This window comes from Microcebus murinus, chromosome 19 (genome assembly GCF_040939455.1).
Source record: "Microcebus murinus isolate Inina chromosome 19, M.murinus_Inina_mat1.0, whole genome shotgun sequence".
Classification (NCBI taxonomy): Eukaryota; Metazoa; Chordata; class Mammalia; order Primates; family Cheirogaleidae; genus Microcebus; species Microcebus murinus.
The window spans coordinates 9,805,332-9,829,960 of NC_134122.1; the positions used below are offsets into that span (position 1 = coordinate 9,805,332).

Below are 24,629 nucleotides of genomic sequence, written 5' to 3' on the forward strand. Positions count from 1 at the left end.
TGTGTTCCTCGTTCTGGAGTTTTCCAACTGGGAGCATGGGGACGAGACTTCTTTGAAAGCCCAGGTCAGTTGGGTTGGAGGGGGATCGTAATTCCGCAGAACCCAAGGGATGATGGCAGGGCTTCCTGTGCCCCCCAGGCATGTATGAGCATTTCTGCGTCAGTCACTGTGTGGTTTCACGAAGGCGCTTTACTTCTCTGAGCCTCGGTTTTCACGTCTATTTGATGAGGTCTAGTGCATTGGTCAGGGTAGGCTGGGTTACGCTGCAGTAACAACCCAAAAATGTCATGAACAGAAAACACACAGGTTTCTGCCTCCCTGGGGTTACTGGTCCTTCCTGGGCTGGCTGAGCCTCTGTTCCACATTGTCATCATCCTTGTGCCCACGCTGAGGTAGAGGGTCAGAGCAGCTTGGCCAAGCACATGCTGTCTCTCAAAGCTTCCACCCGGAAATTACACACATTGCTTCTCTCATTTCATTGGCAGTGCAAGTCCCATGGACACATCTAACGGCAGGCGAGTGGGGACATGGTCCCACAGGAAAGAGAGAGCAGAGTTACTTGTGTCCAGCCCTGATAGCTTCCTTAGGTGGTTCCTGCCTCCAGGGTGGTTCAGTAAGATAGTGAGCACTCACTAGGGCGCAGTGCTGAGGGTGGTTATGGTGGCGGGCAGGAATGCTGCTGATTAGAGAATGAAGGCTTATCTGGGGCCACAGTTCACAAACCCTTTGTCTTACTGACCTGTTCAGTCCATGGTGTTGAGTTTCCCAGTCTCCTGAGTTGCAGGCACTGTGCTTTGAACTGAGGATCAGAGACAAGACTGACACAGTCCGTATTCTTAAACAGCTCGTAATCTCTCCTGGGCAGCAGGGATTGAGGGGTTTCCTTTGGGTTTTGATTTTCAGGCCTTGGAATACTTACAGAATAAAATAAGATGCTGGTGCTGGAAGGGCCCTTTGGGATCATGATGCCGTTTCTGTATCAGTTAGGATGCTTCCAGCAAAAGAAACAGAGAACCCAAACCAAACTGGCCTTGGCCAAGCGAGGAATTTGTTGCATTACATAACTGAAAAGTCTGGAGCTACATGAGTGGCTTGTTCCACTTTGTGTTGCTGTAAAGGAATATTGGGGGCTGCATCATTTATAAAGAAAAAGGCCTTTTTGTCTCCCAATTCTGATGGCTGGAAAGTTTAAGGTTGGACGTTTGCTTCTGGTGAGGGCCTTGGGTTGCAGAAGCCAGAGAGAGGAGAGGTGCCAGGTTCTTGCCAGGGGATGGCAGTGGCGCTACCTGACTCCTGTCTTCCATTCATTCATTCAGGAGATACACACTGAGCACTTTGTCTGTACCGGCCACTGGGGTGGAATTCAGCAGACTCTATATTCTCATCCTCCACTTCATCCATAATGGGCCTAGCAGGGAGACATTGCTTCCCTGTCTTCTAACTGGGGAAAGTGAAGCCCAAGGGTCAGGTGCCTTGGTTAAGACAGCAGAGTCACGGTGCGTAGCTAGATCCGTCTGACCCTGCCGCAGCCATGGCCTGCGAGGTGGGGTTACGGCCTAGGGTGGGCTCTGGAGCCCACGCTGCCTGGTTCCAGTCCCCACTGTGCCACTTAGAACCCTGTGACCTGGAGCAAGTTGGGTCAGCCCTCTGAGTATCTATTCCCCGTCTGTGAAATGAGGATGGTCCTGGTGTCCGCCCTCAGGACGATAAGGTATAGAGAAGGCGAAATGCAGGGCCTGGCACCGGCACCAGGTCGACTGCTGTTACCTGCTGCGTTTGCTTCTTAGGGCTGCAGTGACAGATCACCCTGAGCATGGTGGCAGCTTAAACAACACACTTCTGTTCCCTGACAGTTCTGAAGACCAGAAGTGTGAAGTCAAGGTGTCAGCAGGGCAGGGCTGGGCTCCCTCTGGAGGCTCTTGGGGAAGGTCCTCCCTTGCTGCTTCCAGCTTCGGGTGGCTCCAAGTGTCACGAAGAGGCATCACAACAGTCTCTGCTTCTGTCTTCACATGGCCTTCTCCTCTTCTCTGACTTCTCTCTTCTGTGACACGTGTCATTGGCTACAGGGCCCACCTGGATGATCCAGCGTGCTCTCTTCTCAAGATGCTTAGCCGATGTGCGTCTTCAAAGACCCCTTTCCACATGAGGTCACATTTATAGGTTGAGGCTTAGGATGTGGACATATCTTTTTGGAGGTTGCCTTTCAACCCACCGTAGCTGCTGTTATTTAAAAAATGTTTTTTGGAAGACACAAGCGATACATGAATATATCCTTAGTGTAAACGTTTGACATTAAGGATCTCTGTCCATCACCCTCAGTCCGATTTCCATCCCCAGAAAGGAGGTTCCATCCTGATGAGTTTGGTGCCTATCCATGCAGACCTTTCTGTCAGGAGGATTAGGATGCACCTGCTCATGGATCATATCCTGTCACCAGGCACCACCATGGGTCTTGGGTGTTCCCGAGATGAGTTAGGACTTAGCGTTTATGAGAATTTCTCGTACAGACGTGTCTTTGAACACTTCACTACATACATGACAGTTCAGTAACCACTTACATTCACCAAATTGACACTGTTAATAACATAGCTTATGAGTAACTTTCTTAGAAACATCTAAAAAAGTAGATTATAAGTAACTTTCATAGAAAGTTTGCTAAGCTGGCAGATAGGGCGGGAGGAAGTAAACGGATGCTCTCTGTGTAGGGGGTGCCGTAGGGACACCCTTAGCAAGTGCTGTGGGAACGCAACAGAGGGGACTGTCAGCTCCAAAGCCTTTGCACAGTGGTGGCACCCGAGCCTTGCAGGCTCTGAGAGCCCAAACCTTGACAGACATGTCCAGAACCTGGGGTGTATGTGGCCAGTGGCAGGAAGTGAATCTTGACACCTAGAGGATCTTGATTGTCACCCTCAGGGAGCTGGAGGCTTTCTCAAGGGGCAGTGGTTTTCATACTGTGTCCCACAGGGCTCCAGGGCTCTGAGAACAGGCCACAGGGCTGAGGCAGGGATGGGGGTACGCCAGCGCTCTCACCCCCACCTGTGCCCAAGTGGCGTCTGTTCTTTGCCGGGTGATGAGTGACATGTGCAGGAGCTGTGCTAATGAGCGGCTCGAGGGGGTTGCAGTCACCTCTCCCCATCTCCGTCAGCTGTCCCAAACCTTCCCAGATCAACATGCAAACCAAGGAAACGTCTGGGTGCTTTGGACCACTGCAGTGTTGACAGTTCACAGCGACAGGAATAGATTGACAGAAAGACCTCACGGGGAGCCACTTGGGTTACTTTCTTAAGTTGCCTTTCTTTGTAGGGTTCTCTCACATAGAAGGTGCAGAAGAGTTCACTGCGGTTGGGAGGAAAGCAGGGTGGCGATGTGGACGCTCGTGTCCAGGACCAGTGGAACGTGCAGCCTCCTGGGCCCGGGCGTGCACCGCCCCCGAGCGGCTGTGGGCATTAGGAGTGACGGGCGTGTCGGGCCTTCTGGAAGCAGAAGGTTCTGTCTGCAAACCCAGCCCAGTGTTCCAGGCCGTGTCTGCATGCACGAGGGGGCCGCCTTGGCCGGGCCAGATGGACTGACTCGTCGCTGCAGGTTCTGCTCTTGGGCTGGCCGCACGGAGTCTGCCAGCGCATTGAAGAGCCTCATTCCTCACCTGCAGACTCTCCAAGCTAGTACCTGGTCCAGGTATATTTCTGGACTCCTAGAACCAAGACCAAGGTCATTCTTACTAGTCCTTAGGCCAGCTAAGGACTCTTCCAGGGGCCTCGTGTGCTGGTACAGCTTCCAGATAAGTATAGCAGCGGCCACAGTTGCTCAGAGCCCTGATGTTTCAGGTACTCTTCTAACACTTCACACAGGTTATTTCCTTAAACCCTCACAACAAAGCTACGAGGGAGGTTGGCCTTACTGTGTTCATACTATGAAGGAGGAAACAGGTGCAGAGGGGTCAGTCACTGCGGCATGCACACAGCCAGGCCAGGGAGACCCCCAGTGTGAACTGTGCAGTTGGTTCTCTGGTCCAAGCTCTTCTCCTCTCCACTCTGCTCTGAGCCTCTCAGCCCTCTGGCCCCCAGATAGATTGCTGTCCCAGATAGCCACAGTGGTGCTGCCGCTGACACCAGGGTTCTTGGTAAGATGCTGTTCAAGAGAAAGGGGTCTGCTTAAAAAGAACCAAAAAACAAACCTTGAAGTTGCAGGGAATGGAAAATCCATGGATGCATTTCCAGCCTGAGATGACTCATTCCCAAACACATGGCAATGCCAGCGCCAGCTCAGTGGTAATAAGTAAAGAGTGGAAGTCCGGTGAAAAATTAAATAAATTGCTTTCTTTTTGAGAAGAAAGACCAAATAAGAGAAACCATCTAGATTCCCATCACTGACAAATGGGAACTGAGTTAACGGTTCAGTTCCTGGGGTCTCAGCGCTGGTTGGGAGGGAAGCCGGGCTCAGCCGGGCTGTCCTTGTGCCTCATCACACAACTGGATGGGTCTAGAAAACAGGTGGCGAGAAGGCCACAGCTTGCTGTAGTGTCCCATTCTTCCCAGGGGTGCCAGCGACGCTCTGCTTGGAACAGCCAGTGAGGGGGCCCTGGGGTGCCCAGGGAGAGAGACGAGAAGGTGATGGGGTCTCAGAAGTAGAGGATGGGTTCTGATCAGAGTTGAGCTGAGGGAACAATGGCCAAAGTTAGAGCTGGCTGCATCTGCCTTCCTGTTTGTCATCTTTGTAATGCAGGGAGGTAAAGAGAGGGTGTGGGATTGGGGGGGGGTGAGAAATGCTATTTATGGAGCGTTTATGATCATGGAGCAGGCAGGATACTGCGTATTTTACCAATAGGTCATGGCAGGGGTCGTGGCAGGTGAGTGCTGGCCCCATTTTACAGATGAGGAAACAGGTTCAAGGCTTCTCCCTTAGTAAGTGTCGAAGCCCAGGTCTACCTGACCTTAGGACCCTACGTCTCTCCTTGGAGGACCTTGGTAGCCAAAACTAATCATTAAAGAGCTTCATCAACACCATTCCTCCCCGTGCCCCCCCAGCCCACCTCCATGCTTGAAGGGGCCTCCAAGATGTGGCTTTCTTATTTGTGATTGATAGAAATTAAATGAAGAATCCTGGGAGAAAACACTCCAGAGTCATTTTGCTTTTATCTGAAAATTAGCAGCAAATGTGGAGCCTTCTCATCTGCAGCTTTAATCACTGTGCTTATAATGTTAAAAATACAATCCATGCATACAGTTGACAGCTAATGGCCCAGACACGCACATGCTCCGAGTGCCTCAGTGTCTCACTTCGCTTTATGAGAAACTGCCTTTTGAAGATGCCAAATTTTATAGATTCCTTCTTCCAGAGGAGATGAGCCTGGATTCTTGGTCCCTACCCGTGTTTCTTCTGAGAGAGGCAGCAGGCATGGTGGAAGGAGCACAGCTTGGGATTCAGCCACACCTGGCTTTGAATTCTTGCTGTGTCTGTGGGCACATCACTGAGCCTCTCTGAGCCTCTCATAGAATGTGGGAGACATTAATACTCGTCAGGTTGCTCTAAGAATTACACGAGCAGATGCAAATGAATGCCTGTTCCTACTGTTGTACCCATCGCTCCTTCTCCGTCAAGATCTGGGGCCTCATTTTATTCTAAAGTCACTGACATTTTATGAAGCTATAGCATGCAATAATGTGTTCCTCTCCACCAAGAAGCATGAGGTTTCCTTGAAGTCACAAATAATTTTTCTGCATCTGTTCAGCACATCAATTAGACAGGAGTTGGCAAGCATTTTCCATAAATGCCCAGACAGTAAATGTTTTAGACTCTGCAGGTCATTCTGTATCAATAATTACTCAACTTCGCTGATGTAGCATGAAAGCACTCACAGACGATACACAGCCATCTTATGGGTGCGACTGCGTTCCAGTAAAAATATTTACAAAAACAGTTGGCATTTGGCCTGTGGACCATAGTTTGCTAGTTCCTGATTCAGGGTATGGGAGGTGCTGGATTTAGTTGTCGGAAATGCAAAAATGAATAAACCTCCAGTCTCGGCCAGGGAGGGTTTCCCTGTGTGATACACCCGCACTTGGTGCTGGTCAGGGGTGTTTTCTCTTTGCAAGAAGACAGTATGGGGCAACAGGAATGGCAGGGTCCTTCTGTTGTCCTTGTAGGCTGGCATCTCTAGCAGCTCAACCCAGGTACACCCAAGGTCACTCCTGTCTGCAATAATGAGCTCAGACCTGCTGGTTAAATACCCTTGGTATCTTTTAATGCTGTGAAATACTGCTTGGTGGTCCCTTGCTAATTTCTAAGGGGCAATTTTAACTGGGAATGTAGTGCATTGTAGGAAATCCTTCCCTGGTTTTACTGCAGTCCTGGCACAAGCCAGTGAGGATTCTGAGGGTTGAGTGATTGCCTGGGCTTCTCTGGCTGTTCAGTGGGAGTTAAGGCTGAAATAGTGAATGAGGCCATTTGTCCAGTGTTTTCTAAAATTCTTTAAAATAAGCAAATCGTGTTTGTGTAATCTTTTCTTTAAGAGGAGCCTTCCTTGGAAACTCAAGGTGGAGAATGGACCAAAGGAAAACCCACTCTCACGGCGGAGGGTGGGGGGGTCTGGCCATGGAGCCCTGGAGACAGTTCCTAGAAACCCTGGCACCTGCGAGGAGCAGGTTAAAAAGCCAGGAATGTGATGCAGGGTGGGGGAGGCCCGGCAGGCCCAGCCGAGGTATGGTCATTCCTTTTTTTCCTCTGAGCCAGAAGCAAGTTTGAGTTGGTTGGATGCTCTTTGCTCATTGCAGCTGATTTGGGTCTTTCACTAGAGCCTGGTTGAAAATTCATAACTTAAGAATAATTTTATGTTGGTGATGTAAACCTGGAGAAACTGTATCCAATTGTTGATTTGTACTTTTTGTGTAAGTGAGCCTTCTGGGATAAAGAGGGATGAGCAGAGAAGTGAGCGTGTTCCCCTGTGTGCACAGCTGAGATGGGAGGGGGGTGCGTGCACGTGTGTGCCGAGTGTGTGCAGTGGCCGGCTGGCCGCAGCAGAGCGCCAGCTGAAGTGTGAGCTGGACCAGCCTCGCCCTGGCTGGAATCCCTCCTTGGTTTTCCACGGCTTCAGCAAAGCCGGAAGACATGCTGCTCCCTCGTGCTTCCGTCCACCTTGAAACTGCTTCCCTTACACCCCTCCCGGACACCTAATTTATCCCTGTCCTTCGCTGTGGACTGTTGACAGCCATAGCTGCATAGTGAATTGCGTAGACTGCTGGTGCGGAGGCCGCCCCTGCTGATGGACTGTGCTCTCTGTGCGCCCAGGCCGCTGCCTTCCTGTTCGCCGTTGTCCCCCGGGTGCCCCTGAGAAGTGTCTGACTCCCGAGCTGAACTCAGCACAGATCTGTGGAATGGGGCAGTGGGGCCCACGCTCAGGGTGCGGTGGTCATCATCCAAACCACCGTGCCCCCCATGCGGTTTCCAGAAAGCCTGGAGGCAGCAGGTCGCTGTCTGTTCTGTCCGACGGCCTTGGACTCTGTCCGTGGGTAACAGGAGTAACTGCTACTTACTGAGAACGTTCCTCTGCCAGGTGCGGGGTGGGGGCGGTTCTCTGGGCCTTACAGCAGCCCCACCAGGGCACCTCTGTCCCCCTGTTACAGGAGGGAAGTGAGGCCCAGAGACAGGTGGTGGCTTGTTCTGGGCCACACAGCTAAGTCAGAGCTCAGTCCCTGCTGACCTAAGTCTCATCCCATCTTTTTTAAAAAAATTATTTATTTAGAAAGAGGAAAGAAATCACAACAAATTATCATTAAAGAGCTAATAATACGAAGAATACCACAGAATCCAGAAAAACATAATAGTTCCATTCGTTAGCCGTCAGACACACTTCAACAGTCCTCTCTCTCTCATGTTTTTAAGCTGCATACTCTGATAGCCTCTTTAGAAGATGGTACTATTATATCATGGTCTGAACAGAGAATAGAAAGATAATTTAGTCATTCTCCTAGAATGCTTGAATAAAACTTTTTTCCAAATCTTATTTGAAAAACCTAAAATAGTTATATGAAAGAATTTTACAGTGAACAACTGCATACCTACCACTTAGAGTCTACCATTAACATTTCTCTGTACTTTATCATCTGTCCATCATTTGTCATCCACCCCTCTATACACCTAGCATTTAATCTTTTTTGGGGGAGTGGGGAATGCATTTCAAAGTAAATTGCAGACAGTAGTGTGCATTTTTTTCCAAAATCCTTCAGTATGCACATAGAACTTGAACATTATTCTATAATGTTCCTTGGTCCGATCCATTCCCCCAGCCCTACTCCACTTTCCTGGAGGCATTCACTGTTCTGTTTTTTTCCATCACAGACATAGGTTTTTTTTTTTCTTTCTTTTTTTAAAATTTGCACTATTGTTATGTTTATTTTTTGAAACATTAACAACTCATGTACATGGTAATAATTTATAAAGTCTTACAGAAAAAAGTAAATCTTCCTCTTTTCTCAGGCCCTTCTCTCAAGGTCATCCCCAGTGGGCAGTTTCTTGTGTATCTTTCTAGAAATGGTTAATGCCCACAGACACATGTATCCAATCCAAGCACATAGACACGTGTCTCCCACTCCTTCACGAAGATGTAGCTTGCCTGACATGCTGTTTTGCGTCTTGCTTTTGTCATTTGACATTATCTCTTAGAGATCATTCCCTGTTAGAGGTGGTCTGTGCTGTTCTTTTAATAGCTCTGTAGTCAGGCTGTGCTATATTTTATGTAACCATTTCATTACATGTTTCTAGGCTTTTGTTATCCTGAGTAGTGTTGCAGTAAATGTCTTTGTATACTTGTCTTTGTACTTATGTTGTCCATGCATCTTGATTTCTTGGAAAAAAAACTAGATGTCCATCCTTAGTAAATTAGATAATTTTCCCAGCACCTGCCTCCCTTCCCTGCCTTCCTCCAAGCATCCATTCATCCATTAATCCATCTGTACCTCTGCCTCACTACCCATCCGATGGGAGCATTCATTGAGCAACCATGTGTGCCTGATACTGTCCTGGGCTCTGAGAAGATTGTCCTTGAGACCCTCATAATCTTTTGGGAAAAACGGACGCATCAAAAACTAATTCATGGAAGTGTAATGCTATATGCTTATAGGAGGCTTCAGGGCTACGTAGAGGATAAAATAAAAACTCTTTTAAAGCTCTTTTTTTTTTTTTGCCAGTGTTCTCCCAGCAGAGTCCCTGACCACAGCTGTTTTTAAAACCACACAGATATGATGCCTCTAATTGTATAACAAATGAACAAATAAACAGCAGCCTTCTGAAAATGGTCTAGACCTGCGCTGGCTGCCCCTCGAGGCATGAGTAGCCCAGGCATTTGGCTTGGCCGTGTGAGCCGGAAGACAGAGCCATGCCATTTCATATTTTGCTCCTTATTAAAAGATGAGACGAGAAAGCAGGAGTGTTGGTGGGATGGAAATAGTTGTCATTTTTGGCAGTAAAAAGTGAGAGCTAACTGCACAAGGGAAGGCTATTTGAAAACACAGATGAGTGAGAAAGTGACTCTAGAAAACAGATTATGGGTGCCATTTCATGATGGGGAAAGATTTGCTGCCCTTATGTGGTATCTTCCTTTGTCTTTTCTTTTGAGCAGTGAGTGAACCTAAGAGCTCGGTGATTAGAAGAGAGAAAATAAGATTCTTTGTTTGTTTGTTTTTTAATCTCCAAACTAATTTCTCCTTACCATGCATGAAGATTTTGAATTTGCTACAAAGCAGTTTAAAAATCGATTGGAATTTCAGTGTAGAAATATAGCTTGTATTACTGTATTACTATGATTCATCTGTTTAATCAGTCACAAATATTAATTCAGTGCCTACAGTGTGCCAGGTGCTAGGCCAGGCTGCCTGTGTCACAGTGAACAGGTAGAGCTCTCCAAGCCCTCAAGAAAGGGCCCGATCCACAGATAACCAGTGTGGAGAACTTGTAGGCTGACAGATGTGAGCTGCAGAGGGTGGCAATGGAGAAATCATTCTCCAGTTCTGGTGGTCCAGGAAGGTGCCTCCTCGGAATTCATTTTAGCTGAATCCTGAAGAATGAGAAGAGCTATCGTTGCAAAGAGGCAGGGAAAGGGAGCAACAACTTGCAATAATAATTGCTTTGCAGGTTATTTGAGGATTTAATGTGACACTATAAATGCCTTGGCACATAGTAGACTTTCAACACATGTTGTTCCTGTTCTCTAACTTGTGTTGATTCTAAAGAGCAGCAGAGACCGGTTGTTATGAGGTAGGTTAGGGAGAAACCAGGGTTTGCGGAAGCCAAGTGACTTCTCGAACCACACCTGGAAGTCAGGGATTAGAACTCAAAATGTCCGAGTGTTCATTTGACCCTGGGAGCTTATGTATTCGGCTCAGAGTCTGGAAGCTGAGCTATACCCAGAGATGGAATAGGACCTGGGACTCCTTTGGGAGAAGCCCAGCCACCTTGGACTGGGCCAGGTCTATGCCTTGGCCTCTAGGCCTGGTGCCTACCGGAAATCAACTTGCAGCAGCAGCAACAATGACAACACCACCAACACACACAAGAAAACCCCCTGTACACATGTATGCATATGTCTGCTCTTAAGTGGTTGAGTCCTTTCAGCCTTTCTTTACCCATCAGAGGTCTCTATACCAGCTATGCCTCTAGGACATGAATTTGGGTTACTTCATCTGGGCATCTTAGAGTCAAGATGCAAAGACTGGCGACTATGTAGTGGGAGGCAGTGATTAAATGTGCAGACTTTGGAGCCAGACTCCCTGCATTTGAATCCCACCTCTGCTGTTAATAGCTAAATGAACTTGGGCAAGTTACTTCCCTGGACTATCTATTGGTGTGTGTCAGACCATGCCAAAACTTAATGGCTTAAAAAACACAGCTGTTTTCTCTCTCATGAGTCTGCGGGTTGACTGGGCTCAGCTGGGTGGTTCTTCTGCATCATATGGTATCTGCAGTCACCTAGGGCTGCTGTCACCTGGGGCTTGACTGAGCTGGACGTCCCAGGTGGCACTATTGTTCTGGCATCTGGTGCTGGTTGTCCACTAGGATCTCAGGTGGGATTATTGACAAAAATACCTCACATGGCCTCTCTGTCTGGAGAAAGCTGAGCACCTAAAGTCACTGAGGCTGAGTGAGAAGCTGCTGAGTAGGCTAGAAGATTTGGGTTGGGCTCCTGGCAGCTCTGCTTCCTCTGTTTATTCATACTCAGCCCTCTTGTCCTCTCCTGTGAAAGGGGGATGACACCTCTGCCCACAGGGTCACTTTGGGGGTAGATGTAGGAAGAGTTATTATGTGAAAGAACCTTGCAAAGTGGGAAGCCTTTGATGCCCGGTGGTGGTGTTGTGCTTACATGCTTTTCAGGACTAGAAGTGAAGGCAGCTCCAAGGAGAGAAGGGTTCCCTGTCCACCTTTGCCACCCACTGGCTGCATCCTGATTCTGCCAATGGAAGGAGATACACTTTTTTCCCATGGCTTTGTCAAATGGGCTGATTTTCTCTCTCGTTCTCTGTCTCTCTTTTTAATTTAAATAAACATTTATTTAGTACATAGTGGATATTTGTTATTCGTTTTGGCACAACCTCTGGAATCTTCCACATTTGAGGACTTGCCAATCAGAGTGGCAGGGTGGCCAGTGTCAGAGCCCCACACTGGTGTTGGGGTCAGAGCTGCTGCTGTTGGTCTCTCGCTGCTTTCCCACCCCACAAACAGCCCAGGAAATCCGACTCAGGACAGATTGTGGAGACTTCTTGGCCAGCGCAGTCCAGAAGCACATTCTCTCTGGGTCTCATTTATCATTCCACATCTTGTGTCTGCAGCACCCAGGGGTGTTTGCTCCAGGAGCATCTGGGAGTGCTGGCTGCTCTAGTAAGAGGCTCTGCCTTTTCCTGCACCTGAATGTTGCCACGTGACTGCCCATATCACAGGCAGATGGCGAGCTCCCTTCTCTGCGGGGTCAGGGAAAAGCGAGTGAAGATAACCATGCTGCTGATCACTTATTTATGCCTCGTGTTGAAGGTAAATCAAAGAGAAGGCTGCATCCTAGAGATGTGTCCTCCAAGACTGCCCAGACTCCAGGAGGTCACACTGGATGTTTGCAGCCAGTATCAACAGAAAGTTGATTTTTCTTAGAAAATAATTTCTGGTCCACACTTCTTTTATTGTCAGAATATAAAATCAAATTGGCTTTCTGGAGGATTGCTGTAAAGCCCAGCTGATACCTAGTGCCAGCCTGAAAGGCAGCATGAAAAGACAAAATTTTGGGATGTTTAATAAACTCCGCCTTCCATTATCATTATGCTGTTGCCATAGAGCCTGGCCTTGTTATCAAGATACATTCCACAGAGGTTAGAAAGTTTCCAGATTTTTTTTTTTCCAACCCAGCCTCCCTGGTGCTCATGTAGACATGTATATACTGACTGGTTTGCTGATCCCAGTAAGGCCACATAATTAGAAGAAAAGCCTCTAAGTCAGGAGGATTTAACAACTGCCAGATAGTTACATCCATCATCCAGAACGTTCCCTGAAAATCAGCATCCCTGAGGGGAACTTCGTGTCAAGAGAATACCTTGTTCTAAGAATCGAGTGTCTTTGAAGAAGCTTCAAGATGTTTTCTCATAATTGTGAAGTGACGTCTGTCCTTAAACACTCCACCCTGTCTTTTCCTTCACTCCTCTTGGTTGTCCTTCGGTGCTTTTTGGGGTAGTCAGAGGCTCTTGTGAAGGAGGTTCTCTGGGCACAAACTCTGTTCCCTTCCGATTAGAAACGAGGCTGCCTGCAAAGGCGGTGGCGAGTGTGGGCAGCGGTGGGGCTGGCATCCTGGCGGCCCCGTGAGTCCCTCCTGCAGTCTGTTCACCTGGCCCCACACCGTGCCCAGAAGAGCCTTCCCCACGGCTGCCCTGTAGTCCCTGCCAGAGAAGGTGCCGGAGTCGTGGCTGTTCCCACTAAGTCCCACGTGGATGCAGGAAGAGGAGAGTGGATGTCGTCAGGAAGGTGGCGTGGCTTCGGGGCCCTTCCTCTGCCCTTTTCCATGCAGGATGCCTAAAAGAGTTTGAAGGCAAAGTCCCTGCCATCTGGCTCTCTGCCTTCTAGGGAAACGCACGGAGGCGGAGCAGGTGGAAAGAATATTGTACTACCTGATGATACACATTCAAAACATGTGTGTCTGCTTCTGGTTATGCAATTAATACATCTCCGTTGGAGAAAGCACAGAAAAGTTCAAAATCCTGTGACTTCTCTCTCAGAAATAGCCTGCTGTAGCCTTCTGGATGCATTTCATTCTGGTCTGTGTGACACACGGACGTTGTGAGCCATAGCCGGGAATCACGCCGGGCAGTTATTACACAGAGACCAGAGCTTCTTTCCTAGGCTGTTAAAAATTTACCAGAAACACTCATTTGGGGGGATGATACATTTCTGTTTAAATTATTAATTGGTAGTTCATTAATTTATTTCAAAGCTCAAATGATATAAAAGGGTGTTCAGCAACCAGGCCCGCTCCTGGCGCTGTCTCCACCACGGGTGTCCCTTTCGTTGGCATCTTGAATTTCTCTCCTACAGCTTCTTAATGCAAAAACAAGCAAATACAACTGGATAGTCTTAATTTTCCATTTTTGTACCCAAGGTAGAGTACTAGACCTACTGTGTCCATACACTGCTTCTGGTTTTACTTAATGATCTATCTTGGGGAGCTTTTCCTGATAGCACATAGAAAGCTATCTCATTCTTCAAAAGCACATTTAAATTTTTTTAAGCAATTGAAAGATACATTATTTTTGTCTTACAGAGAGATAGAAAATGAAAAGTAAATGTCTTTCCCCCAATCCCACTCCTAATCTTTTATTAATGATCACCACTATGACTTTTATTACATATTTTTCCAGAATTTTTAGACTTGAGCCCTCATGAATGTGCATGGACACCCCCCCATGCAAAACCTATTTAAAAAAATGTTTTTGCCTTGCTGTCTCATATGGACACACCATAATTTCTTGAGGCATACTCTATAGTTAGACCTTTTTTAGTTTGTAGTTTTTTTCCCCCCACTTCTCTAAGGAATGGAAAGAGGAACAGTTTATGATGTAAATCTTGGTTGGTGTCTTCCATTGTTTCCTGTAGATACATTTTGGCAGTGGACTCACAGGGCACAGATGTGGATGTTTTTAGGGGCCTGCAGCCTCATGGCTTCCTAATATACCAACTCTCCTCCCAGCTACTCATGGGAAAGTGGCAGCCACCATAGCAGCAGAGTGACACCAACCCACAGCCCAGCAAGTTCCTGAACCAGTGAGGCTTTAGGTCCTAGGAAACTGAAGTTCTTCCAAGTGGCAAGGCAGGTTTCTCCTTACTGGGTTTGAAGGAGTCTCTCCATAGCGCCTTTTTAGGATCATCTGCTGCCTGGAGCCAGGTTTGATCACTTAGCTCTGGACGTCTATGATGGACTCAGTGTGGGTCCTTCTCCCTCTGGACTGCCATGCATGGGGTGAGAGGCACCACTTGGGTTGGCAGGGCAGGTTCTGTGTCTAGGGTCAAGGATAATAGAACACATTGCTTTTAGTTCTCAATAATTGTCATATTATTGTCATGGTACACTGTCAGCTATGGAGCTCTTTCTACATGCCAGGCACTGTTCTGCATACTATATGGGTATTAACTCATTTTATCTTCTAGTATACTCATTTTACAGATGACAACAGTGTGGCGCAGAGAAGTGATTTGCTCATGGCCACACAGGAAGAGTAGGGCTGGGATTTGATCCTGAGCTGCATGGACCCAGAGCCTAGGCTTCATAACCCCTGCATTCTGTCCCCAAAGCCGGAACCCACTGTTTCTTTAAGGAGAGCCTTCTAGTGTCTTCTGACCCTCTGTAGAGGCAGAACTTCTTGAAGTCTCACCTTCTTTGTTCACCTGTTAGCTGGCTTTTCTTCTGTTTGCTGAGGGTTGTAGCAGAAAAGCCTTTGAAGTTGGACAGATCTGCTTCCTAGATGTGCGCTTCGGCAAGTTATACAACCTCTCTGAGACTCAGTGTCCCCATTTATGAAGTGAGGAAAATAATACCTCCCTTGGGGTCATTATGAAGGGCATAGATGTGAAGACTCTGATAGGCGAAAGGTGTGAAATCTGTGTTCTCTCTTTCTCCATCACTATTCCACGCCCTTCTCTGTTCCACTGGGTTCTTCTTAATCCTGATCTACGTTGTTAAAATTCCAGCCAATTCAGTTTCTACCAGATCAAAAAAGAAAGCTCATTCCCTGGGTATGAGAATAATATCAACATTTATTGAGCATCCACCACTGCTGGGCATTTTGCTATCTGCTTTACATAATAATTGCAAATCCTTGCAACAGCCCTGAAAATCGATTTCCCTATCTGAGGGGGAGCCGGGGGTGGGGGACTTATCGGAGGTCACATGCGCCGTGGAGCACCTGCTGGCCCTCAACTCACCTCCACAGGGTGCAAGGCCCCTAAGCAGAGCTGGGGAGGGACCATCGTGCCGAGCAGTTAGTTTCTCTCCCCTAATCATCTTCTCTTGTAGCCCTTCTGAATCAGAAGGATAAGTCACATTCTGCTGCCTAAAATTGCTCATACGTTATGAGGGGGAGAGGATGGAATCATTTTGCAGCTAGACATTGGCCTTTTGTGCCTATTTACGGGGTGTGTCTGTGTGTGTGATGTTCCTCACAGTGACAATGGATATTTTTTCCGTTGTACATCTGATATCTGGTGTCTGAGATCCTAATTAGGCCTTTATAGCTCCCAAATTACATGCTTTTACATGCCTGTGATTATCTCAATAGGATTAACAGTTCTTTTTCCGTAAAGATAATTGAGATCTCTCGTGGTGGCAGCATGTTTTTATTACTGCAGCATCATCTGCAACCATCCCCCCACAAAACCTCTTATTGTTTTCTAGTAACGGCTTTTCACCTTGTCCTTATCAGGAAATGTTCAGGGATCGTTGAGAGGCAGAATTCTTCCGTGATTATGCAACCCTTGGTAACCATCATGCGTTTTTTTCTCCCCTCTTCTCCTGATGGTAGGTGCCTGGAGATTTGAGTCAAACATCCGAAGACCAGAGTTTGTCGGATTTTGAAATGTAAGTCCATGGTGTTTGCTCATGAGGGTCCTTTAGAAATAGGGCTCTGTTGGCTTCTGTCCCGGAAGACTGGAGGGGGATACAGAAACCGTTGTTGAAATCTACACAGGGTGGACTTGGTTATTGTAAAGGTGGGGAGTTGTCCTCCTGCAGCCCAAGCCTGGCCTTCAGATGTATGTTATGTCCCCTTTGGGTATTCAAAAACATTTTTTTGGCTGACATTTAAAAGTTGAAAGAAACGATATAAAAATTTCAATTTCTTTTTCTTTGTTTTTTCAAATTAGACACTCACCAATGTAAGGCCACAGTCAGCTGGAGCTGAGCAGCAGCTGGCCCCGCACACAGGGCATGTGCTCTTTGGGTTACCGCAGTCCCCACCCGTCCCTAGTGCCCGACTCTGGCACACGTCACTCATTTGTTATCTGTGGTCGCTGGGTTATTGGGACAACAGTAGTCAGTACGCTGGCCTGGGTTTTGATGGGGTTAGATTCTATCGGTGCCTCTGCTGCTAACCCCAAAGGAAGTTAGCTGGTCATCAGGCTCTTCTTATTCTGGGTGCCTTAGTTTTTGGACCAGCGGTCCCTGCAGGCTGGCAAAGAAAGTGGGGTAAGTGCTGGGTTAAAGGCAGGCAGGGCCTCCGTCTCTCATCCAGCCGTGGCGAGTGGAAGAAGGTTCAGCCTCCCTGGGAGAAGGGCTCATCCAGGAGGAGCCGCTTCCGGAGCGGGAGGGCGGGGCTGGCACTGGAGAGAGCGTGTTTCTGGAGCCAGGCCCCCCGTGCGAGAATCTCAGGCACCAGTCAAGGCACCTAACCCCACTGGGCCCGGGTTTCCTCACTCCTGGGCTCGTGGGCAGCGTGAGGACAGCGCAAGGTGGCTGCTAGGGTGGCAGCATGGTGGGTAGCAATGGTGGGGAGAAACTGGGGGGAGAGGTGAGATCCGCGGAGGGGAAGCCAGAGACTAGTCAGTGGCGAGGCGGGAGGGACGCACTGTTAAACCACGAGTTCGCCAAGCACCTGTTATGGGCAGGTGTCCTGCCAGGTTCTCCATGGAGGGAATGGATGAGCCACAGCCCCTGCCCTTAAGCACCTCCGCCTGGTCCAGGACATGTCCTTTCTCCCCAGATACTCAGACCCTGCTCCTGCCAGTTTGCCCATCCACACTGAAGCCACAGGGAAGTGATGGCACCAGTGCCCTCTCTCAAGACAGAGTCCAGACTCCTTCATGGAGCTTACAAGGAAGGCCCTTGCTGACCTCTGGCTTCAGCCCCAGCCCGGCCTCTCCCCTCCCTGCACACCAGCCACCCCGGCCTGTTCCACTCCCCTGACTGCTTGATCTTCCCCTCAGGACTGTTATTTTACTTACTCAGTCCCCCCCCCCAGCACCCCTCTATGCTAGGTAGTCTACTGACTCACTCAGTCCTCATGTCAGCCACCCCACAGCTGGCAGAGGATTCAGACCCAGGCAGTCCTGATCCTGACTCTGTGCTTTCCACACGTTAGTTCCCCTGCCTGGAACACCTTCCCCATCCTCCACCTCCCCTCCCCAACTGGGCCAACTTTCGGTATTCCTCAGAGCCTGGCCCAAATATTGCCTCCTCCAGGAGTCCTTCTCTGATGCCCCGGACCAACGCAGGCCTGCCTGGCATTCACTTTCCTTAGATCTAGCTTTCCTTGGTGGTACTTAAAACAATGGTCGTTAAAGAATTTCTGTGAAACAACCGTGAGCATACGTGTACCCAACAACAAAGCCCTGAAACACCCAATGTGAAAATTGATAGCAATGAGAAAAGTAAACAATTCTACAGTAGGAGTTGGAGACTTCACCCCACTTTCATAAATGGGTAGATTAACTAGACTGAGCAATAAGGAAATAGAATACTTGAACAATACAATAAACCCATTAGATGTAACAAACATATATAGAACATTCCAACCAAGTAGCAGCAGAATACACATTTTTAAGTACACATGAAACACATCCAGTGTAGATGGTGTGTTAGACCACAAAACAAGTCTCAGTAAATTTTTAAAATTGAAATCATACAAAGTATGTTTCTCAACCACAGTGAAGTAATTTTTATGGAGAAGTGTCTGTCTCCCCTGTTAAACTACATACTCCATGAAGGGGCTGTGTCTACTTCCTTTATTGTTCTACCTCCAGTACTAGACTATCGTATGGCATGTGGTAGGTTCTCAGCAAATACTTGTTTAATGAATGAATGTGTGAAAAATGAACTGACATCTGGGAGGGAAATGGCTATATAAACCATCAAGTTTTTTTAATTTCTATTTTTAGAGAAAGGGTCTTGCCCTGTTGCCTAGACTGGAATGCAGTGACATGATCATAGCTCACTGCAGCCTCGAACTCTTAGGCTCCAGTGATCCTCCTGTCTCAGCCTCCTAAGGTGCTAGGACTACAGGTGCATGCCAACACAGCCAGCTAGATTTTAAAAAATTTTTTGGATCTTACTCTGTTGCTCAGGCTGGTATCAAACTCCTGGCCTCAATGGATCCTCCCACCTCAGCCTACCCCAAAGTGCTAGGATTACAGGTGTGAGCCACCACACCTGGCCATAAACAGTCAATTTTAGTACAGGGTGGTAAATATACTAAAAGGGAGAAATGCCTCCCTCAGCTGCAGGTAAACTCATGGTAGCCCTGGGTGGTTGTCTGGTCCTCCTCAATCTAGGAAAGTTAGTAAAAAAGAGTGTTGGATATACTTTTGTCCTCCCCCTGCCCTGGTGACAAAGGGAGGTGCTGTTGGCACTAGCACAGCTCCAGGGACCTTTATAGGAGGAATGTCATTGGATACACAGACCAGTTTGGTGGCTCAGAATTGCAGTTTGTCCTTTGCACCCTGGGGAAGTGATCGATAGGGCTTATTTTACCTCTTGAAGGAGGTCACCACCTCAGCTCAGAACGTAGAAGGAATGCTGCTTCTAGAGAGAACCATTACCTGAGGGTTATTGCCATTACGAAAATAAAATGCTCTTTACTCTAGAGGTTGTGAGAACATTGAGTCATGGAATCTTCCATCGTCAGCGTCTTAAATTATGTTCCAAGCGCAGGAAGCTGGCTAATTTTTATGAGCTGCTCTTTAGAAAGAAGGAGAGCTCTGGAACAACTCTAAGTAGAGGCAAAGGCTAGGGCCTTCCAGAATTGCAGAGCACTGATGTGATAACTATTCAGGTTGCTCTTGGAGTTTCAGCAACAGTCAACTGACTAGCTCTGTGATTTGAATCCAGCCGGGTGGGGATGTGACGAGGGTCTGTGTGTGTACCTGGTGCCTCAGAGTTAAGTTTTGAGTCATCACAATCACATGAGCCAAAACAGTCATATAACTAGAATAACCCTTTAAAGTACTTTAAATAAATAGTCCATATAAGCATTAAATGAGTTAATATAGATAAAAGCACGCAGCCTATACATTATAGATAGGCACTAAATTATGTTGTATTTGAATTTAAATCTCACTTTATTAGATCCACGCACACAGTGTTTCTGGACAGTTTGACAGAGTGTTATTTGTGTGTGGCATCCTAGTTTTCCAACTTGTCATTTTCTGTTGCCTTTCCCTCCTCCCACCCCAGACAGCTGCCGTTCTCACAGCCAGGGGTGTTGTCCTCCTGAGCTCTTTTGGGTCTGATCTTAAAGTGGGGGTCGTGGTCTAAAGCCAGCACAGTGAGGAGGCAGCATGACTGTGCTGGGTGCTCCAGAAACTCTGTGAGTGTCACTTCGCCTGGCCCCCCATCATAGCTTCCTTGTGCTTCTAGTTAGCAACCCCTTTCCCAGATGTGGAGACTGAGGTTCAGGTAAATTATAGGCCAGTGTCACTCAATAAGAAGAACTGAAGGGCGGCTCTTTCTCATCCAGAGTACGAGTTGCATGTGCATGTGTGTGTGTGTTCATACGCAGGCATGAGAGATAAGAGGTGTGTGTATAGATATATGTGGACTGAGTGATGAGACTTGTCCTTTAGCGTACTGTCAGCTGTGCTATATGTTGTCATAAATTGCTTGTGTATAGTAGCTATTAGAGGAAAGAACTGTTTTTGGTTCTTGTTTTTTTTTTCATAAGTTAAAATGACCAATTCTGATTTCTTTCTGTTGTCAGATCAAACCGGGCGCTCATCAACGTCTGGATCCCCTCGGTGTTTCTCCGGGGCAAAGCGGCGAATGCGTTCCACGTGTATCAGGTAAGTGCCTGGTCTTCAGGCGGCCGTCACAGCTGGGGCGGAAGGACCCAGTCGTCGTGCCGTGGTGCTTTGCCGGTGGTGGTGGAGCATGGTAGTTGGGAGGCCGTGGCCCTCAAGGCCGGCGTGTCGACTGCCCAGAGTCTCTGACCACGCAGCCTGTGGTCCTCGTTCAGACGGACAGGAGGCGTAGGCTGGGGCCGCCTCGTGCCGGTGTGGCCACAGCAGGATCTCAGCTCTGACTGCTTGAGCAGAAGTGGGGACTTGGTGACTTGTGTTGCAACTGGAACATCCAGGGGGAGGTTAGACCCGAGGAGGTCAGGACCGTGCTGCCATCTCCTGTCCCCACCGCTAGGCGGCCTTCTGGGCTGGCGCTCTGCGTGGGTAGGCGGGTGGGATGGCTCCCAGCGGCGCCAGGCTGTGAGCCCGGCTGGATGGTTTCAGCAGAGTCCCGGGCCGCGTCTCGCTGGTCTGCTGGGATTGGATGGTGGACTTCTGTGAGCGGTCTGATGAGACTGGTGTGACCACTGCCGGTGCTGGGTGGGAGGGACCTCACCCAGTCTCATGTTGGAGAGCAGGAAGAGGAGGCTCCCAGTGAAAACCAGGCGTCTCTTTCCAGAAGGAGCAACAGACCCTTGACAAGCACACCCTGCAGACGTCTCCCCTGCTTGCTTGAGGCAGAGAGGCCGCCCCCAGTTGAGGGCTGAGCATCTAGGACTGATGTTGCCCAGCCAGGGAGGCCTCAGTTTTCCATCTTCTCTCTGGCTGGTGCCTGCTTCAGCTCTGCCTTCATGTCCTCTTTTTGTCTGTCGTCTCTCTCTCTCTTTCTTCCCCCACCCTCCCTCTCCTCCTCCCTCCCTCTCCCCCTCCCTCCCTCCCCCCCCCATGGACCCTGAGGTCTAAGCTGCCGTGTTCACTTGTTCTGGAACTGCTTTGTTTTCAGCACCTCCCACAGCTACTTCCTGCTTCTCCTGTACTCTTGTATCAAAATAATTGTTCTTAGGTCCTGTTTTTATTCCTCATGAGCTCTGTGAAAAGCCTTGGGTTTGTTGCCACTTTTCTTAGTGGGGAATTGACCTATTGAAAAAGTCTCCTTGGCTTTTAAGGTATTTTCTCCAGAGTGGGATGGTAAAAGAAGGGACACTGAACTTGGAAGGTAGGAGCCCTGGTTTAAATCCTGTGACCTTAGGTAAATCTTAGTTTCTTCGTTTGTAAAGCAGAAACAATCTTGTAAGACTGTTGTGAGATTGGAAATACAGGGCACACGCGGTAGACGCTCCATGTTCATTTCTTGCCTTCACAAGTGACTGCCGTGTTTGGTCTTGGGTATGGGCGTGATCTGTGCATCTCACTTAGAATCTCATGGGCCGTTGAGCTAGAGCAGGCGCCCTCAAACTTCGGCCCTCAGGCCACATTCGGGTGTTTTTGCCCGTTTGGTTTTTTTTTACTTCAAAATAAGATATGTGCAGTGTGCATAGGAATTTGTTCATAGTTTTTCTTAAACTATAGTCCAGCCCTCCAATGGTCTGAGGGACACAGTGAACTGGCTCCTTGTTTAAAAAGTGTGAGGACCCCTGAGCTAGAGTGTGGCATGGGAAGGCTGTTTGATTTCACACGTTCGGCCGGGCAGCAGCAGCACTTTAATGCCTGTCAGGAGAATCTGGGTGTTCATCATGCTCCTGGCTCTGGTTAAGAAGAGAATTAGATATGATGGATTTTCAAATATCATCATCTCTTCTTATCCCAAACCAAAAAAAAAAAGGCCCTGTTATTCTAGTGTCCTTCAAGTTCTGCTCTGCGGTCATTAGAAATCTGGGAGGTGCTGCCCGGAGGATGGGAAAAGTGAAGCAGACAGCTTTATTTGAGTGCAAGATTAAAACGTGCTGCCACTCGAGAGGTTTCCTTGACCTTCCGGTTTTGACTTTCCCTCCTCACCCCATGAAGAGACGCGGCCATTTTTAGCTTCTGGAAGTCAGCTGTGAGAGAGGCCCCGCACATACGCTGTTGCTGGGGAGATCGTTTCCACAGTGGTCACCGTGGCATCAAAGCCACTCTCTCCCTGTCCTTCCCTGTGTGACAGCTTTCCTGAGTTTAGCCGGCCACATGCCTGGTGGCTCCCAGACCACCCGGAACAACCTAAACCCCCGTCTCTGTTTCTGAATCTTCCCCGATGCTGGAGTGTGTGAAGTGGCAGCCCTCGCGTGCAGTTGCTTTGCTGCTTTTAGCAAACAATGCTCCGGTTCCTTCCTCCTGAGCAAAATCTGAGCACGTGTTTGGAAGCATTTTAGAAAACCTTTGCTACGGTGATTTTACATAAACGATATTGGATAGAAGACGACTTATTTAAAACACTGGTACCATGGGACAGTATTTCTTTTAGGATTTTTTTATAAAAATGAATGTTATTTAATTACACAAAAGATTTCAGACAACTTCTAAAGAAACTTACAGAAAAGAATAATGAAAGAAAAAAATAAAATGTCAGGGTCAGAGAAAATGCAAACTAGGAGTTTATTTTTTTTATTTTTATTTTTTTAGGGGAGTTAATACAGTTGTACAAACTAGGAGTTTAAAAGGAGAAATCGGAAACCGTATATGTATATCATGAGGTCCTACACAGTTGCTGTCATTGATCTGTGAATTTCTTATGGGCTTCCTGGCAACCAGTGTGAAAATGGAAATGGGGTTATTTGGATGACCATTGCTAACGACGGAGTTCCTCAAAAGAAACTTTAAGAGAAATTTCCACACAGGGCTTTAGAGCCCTAATGAAGGATACACTACACAGTCTCAACTATGTCACTGTCAGGTTTTGTAGGACCCCTCTCCAAGGAAGTCAAGGGAATCATCCCAAAATGAGCATAAATTCATTTGGACAGCCTAGACATGCAACTTTCTTAGCAGAGCTGTGCCGTCCAATAGCATAGCCACTAGCCACGTGTGGCTCTTTCGATTTTAATTAATTAGAACAATGAAACGAAAGATTTGGCTTCTCAGTCACATTAGCCACATTGCAGGTGCTGAATTAGCCACCCATGGCTGGCGGCTACTGTCCGGACAGTGTGGGGGCAGAAGGTCTCCACCAGCGCTGGGCAGCGCTGCTCTAGAACAATCCCAGAGTGTAGGGCAGCAGGGTGACTTTCGTGTGTGATGAGTCAGGTTTCAGAGATTGGACACTAAATGCCAGGTCCTGCGGGGACAAGGCCCCTCCGGTGCCAGCTCTTCTTGCCTCCCAGCTCACTGGAGGAGAAAGCGTCTGCTCGTTGCTGGGGCGCCTTTCATGCCCCTCTGATGTTTCTTCGTAGGGAAAACGGGAAGGCTGGGGTCACTGCCTCTGGCAGGCAACAGGCTCGAGTCTAATCAGGTTGTTTTGTTTCCATTGTACTTGTTTTTACATTTGCCTCCTAGTTGTGGCACAGAATTCTATTTTTTCCATTTACCATGGTGATGCACAGTTCCCTTTTAAAACAAATTTTAAATAAAAAGGAAATGAGTCATCTTAAAGACACTAAGTAAACAATAGTGAAAACAGTAAAAAGTTTAGCAGGCTGCTATACGAATGAGTAATATTTGGGGAACGCTGAAACAAAGGAACAGATAGGCTGTGATTTAAAAAGCCACTAAATAAGAAAGCACCGGCCACCTCTCACCGGCCTGTGTTATGCAATAGTTTATTCAGTCCTTGCAGCAATCCTGTGAGGTAAGAAACTCTCATCACTCACGTTTTGTAGGTGAGGAGACAAAGGCACAGAGAAGCGTGTTATGCAGGAACACGCTTTTTCAGCCCCAGAAGCGATTTAAGGTGCTGGGTGTGCAGACTCCACGTCACAGAATAAGGGTGGAACCAAGCTCTTTAGACATCCTGGAGGCAGCTGGGACACTCGCTGTCATTCTAAAGAGAAGGGCCCAGCCCAGCTGAGATCCTGCTTACACGGACGGCCACCTGCATCCCCGAGGCCTGCTCTGGGGCCCTGTAGTGACCGCACGCGTTATCTATCGAGCCCTGCAAGTCCGGGAGCCGGGCGGAGAGGGTTTGGCCTTGGAAAGCTGTCATAGCCGATGGTGACCGAAGTGACTGCTCTGGCTGTAGAAGGAGTTCAAGGACGCTCCCCTGAGACATCTTTTTTGAGCAGCTTCAGAGTCCCAAGTGTCTGACTCGATGGGCCACTCGGAAAATCTACTCCTAAACGCCAGAGAAACTAAGATAATTCACTTGCCACGTGCAGTGACTGGCCTTCACCACTTGGCTTGTGGGAGAGGCCTGGAGTTATATCTGGCACACAGGATCCCAGCAGGAAGTGCTGTGTGTTGACGGGATTAAATGCAAGTTATTGAAACAGGTTTGA

The 24,629-nt window shown here is 48.1% G+C and overlaps 1 protein-coding gene across 1 annotated transcript in view; it reads left to right on the forward strand.

Moving 5' to 3' along the window:
- SNX29 (sorting nexin 29) overlaps positions 1-24,629 on the forward strand; it is a 448,301-nt gene that overhangs the window by 310,524 nt on the left and 113,148 nt on the right. The window contains exons 17-18 of the mRNA XM_020281338.2: positions 16,038-16,093; positions 20,205-20,286. Of these exons, the coding sequence (XP_020136927.2) occupies positions 16,038-16,093; positions 20,205-20,286 (138 nt within the window). The remainder of the gene's footprint in view (positions 1-16,037; positions 16,094-20,204; positions 20,287-24,629) is intronic.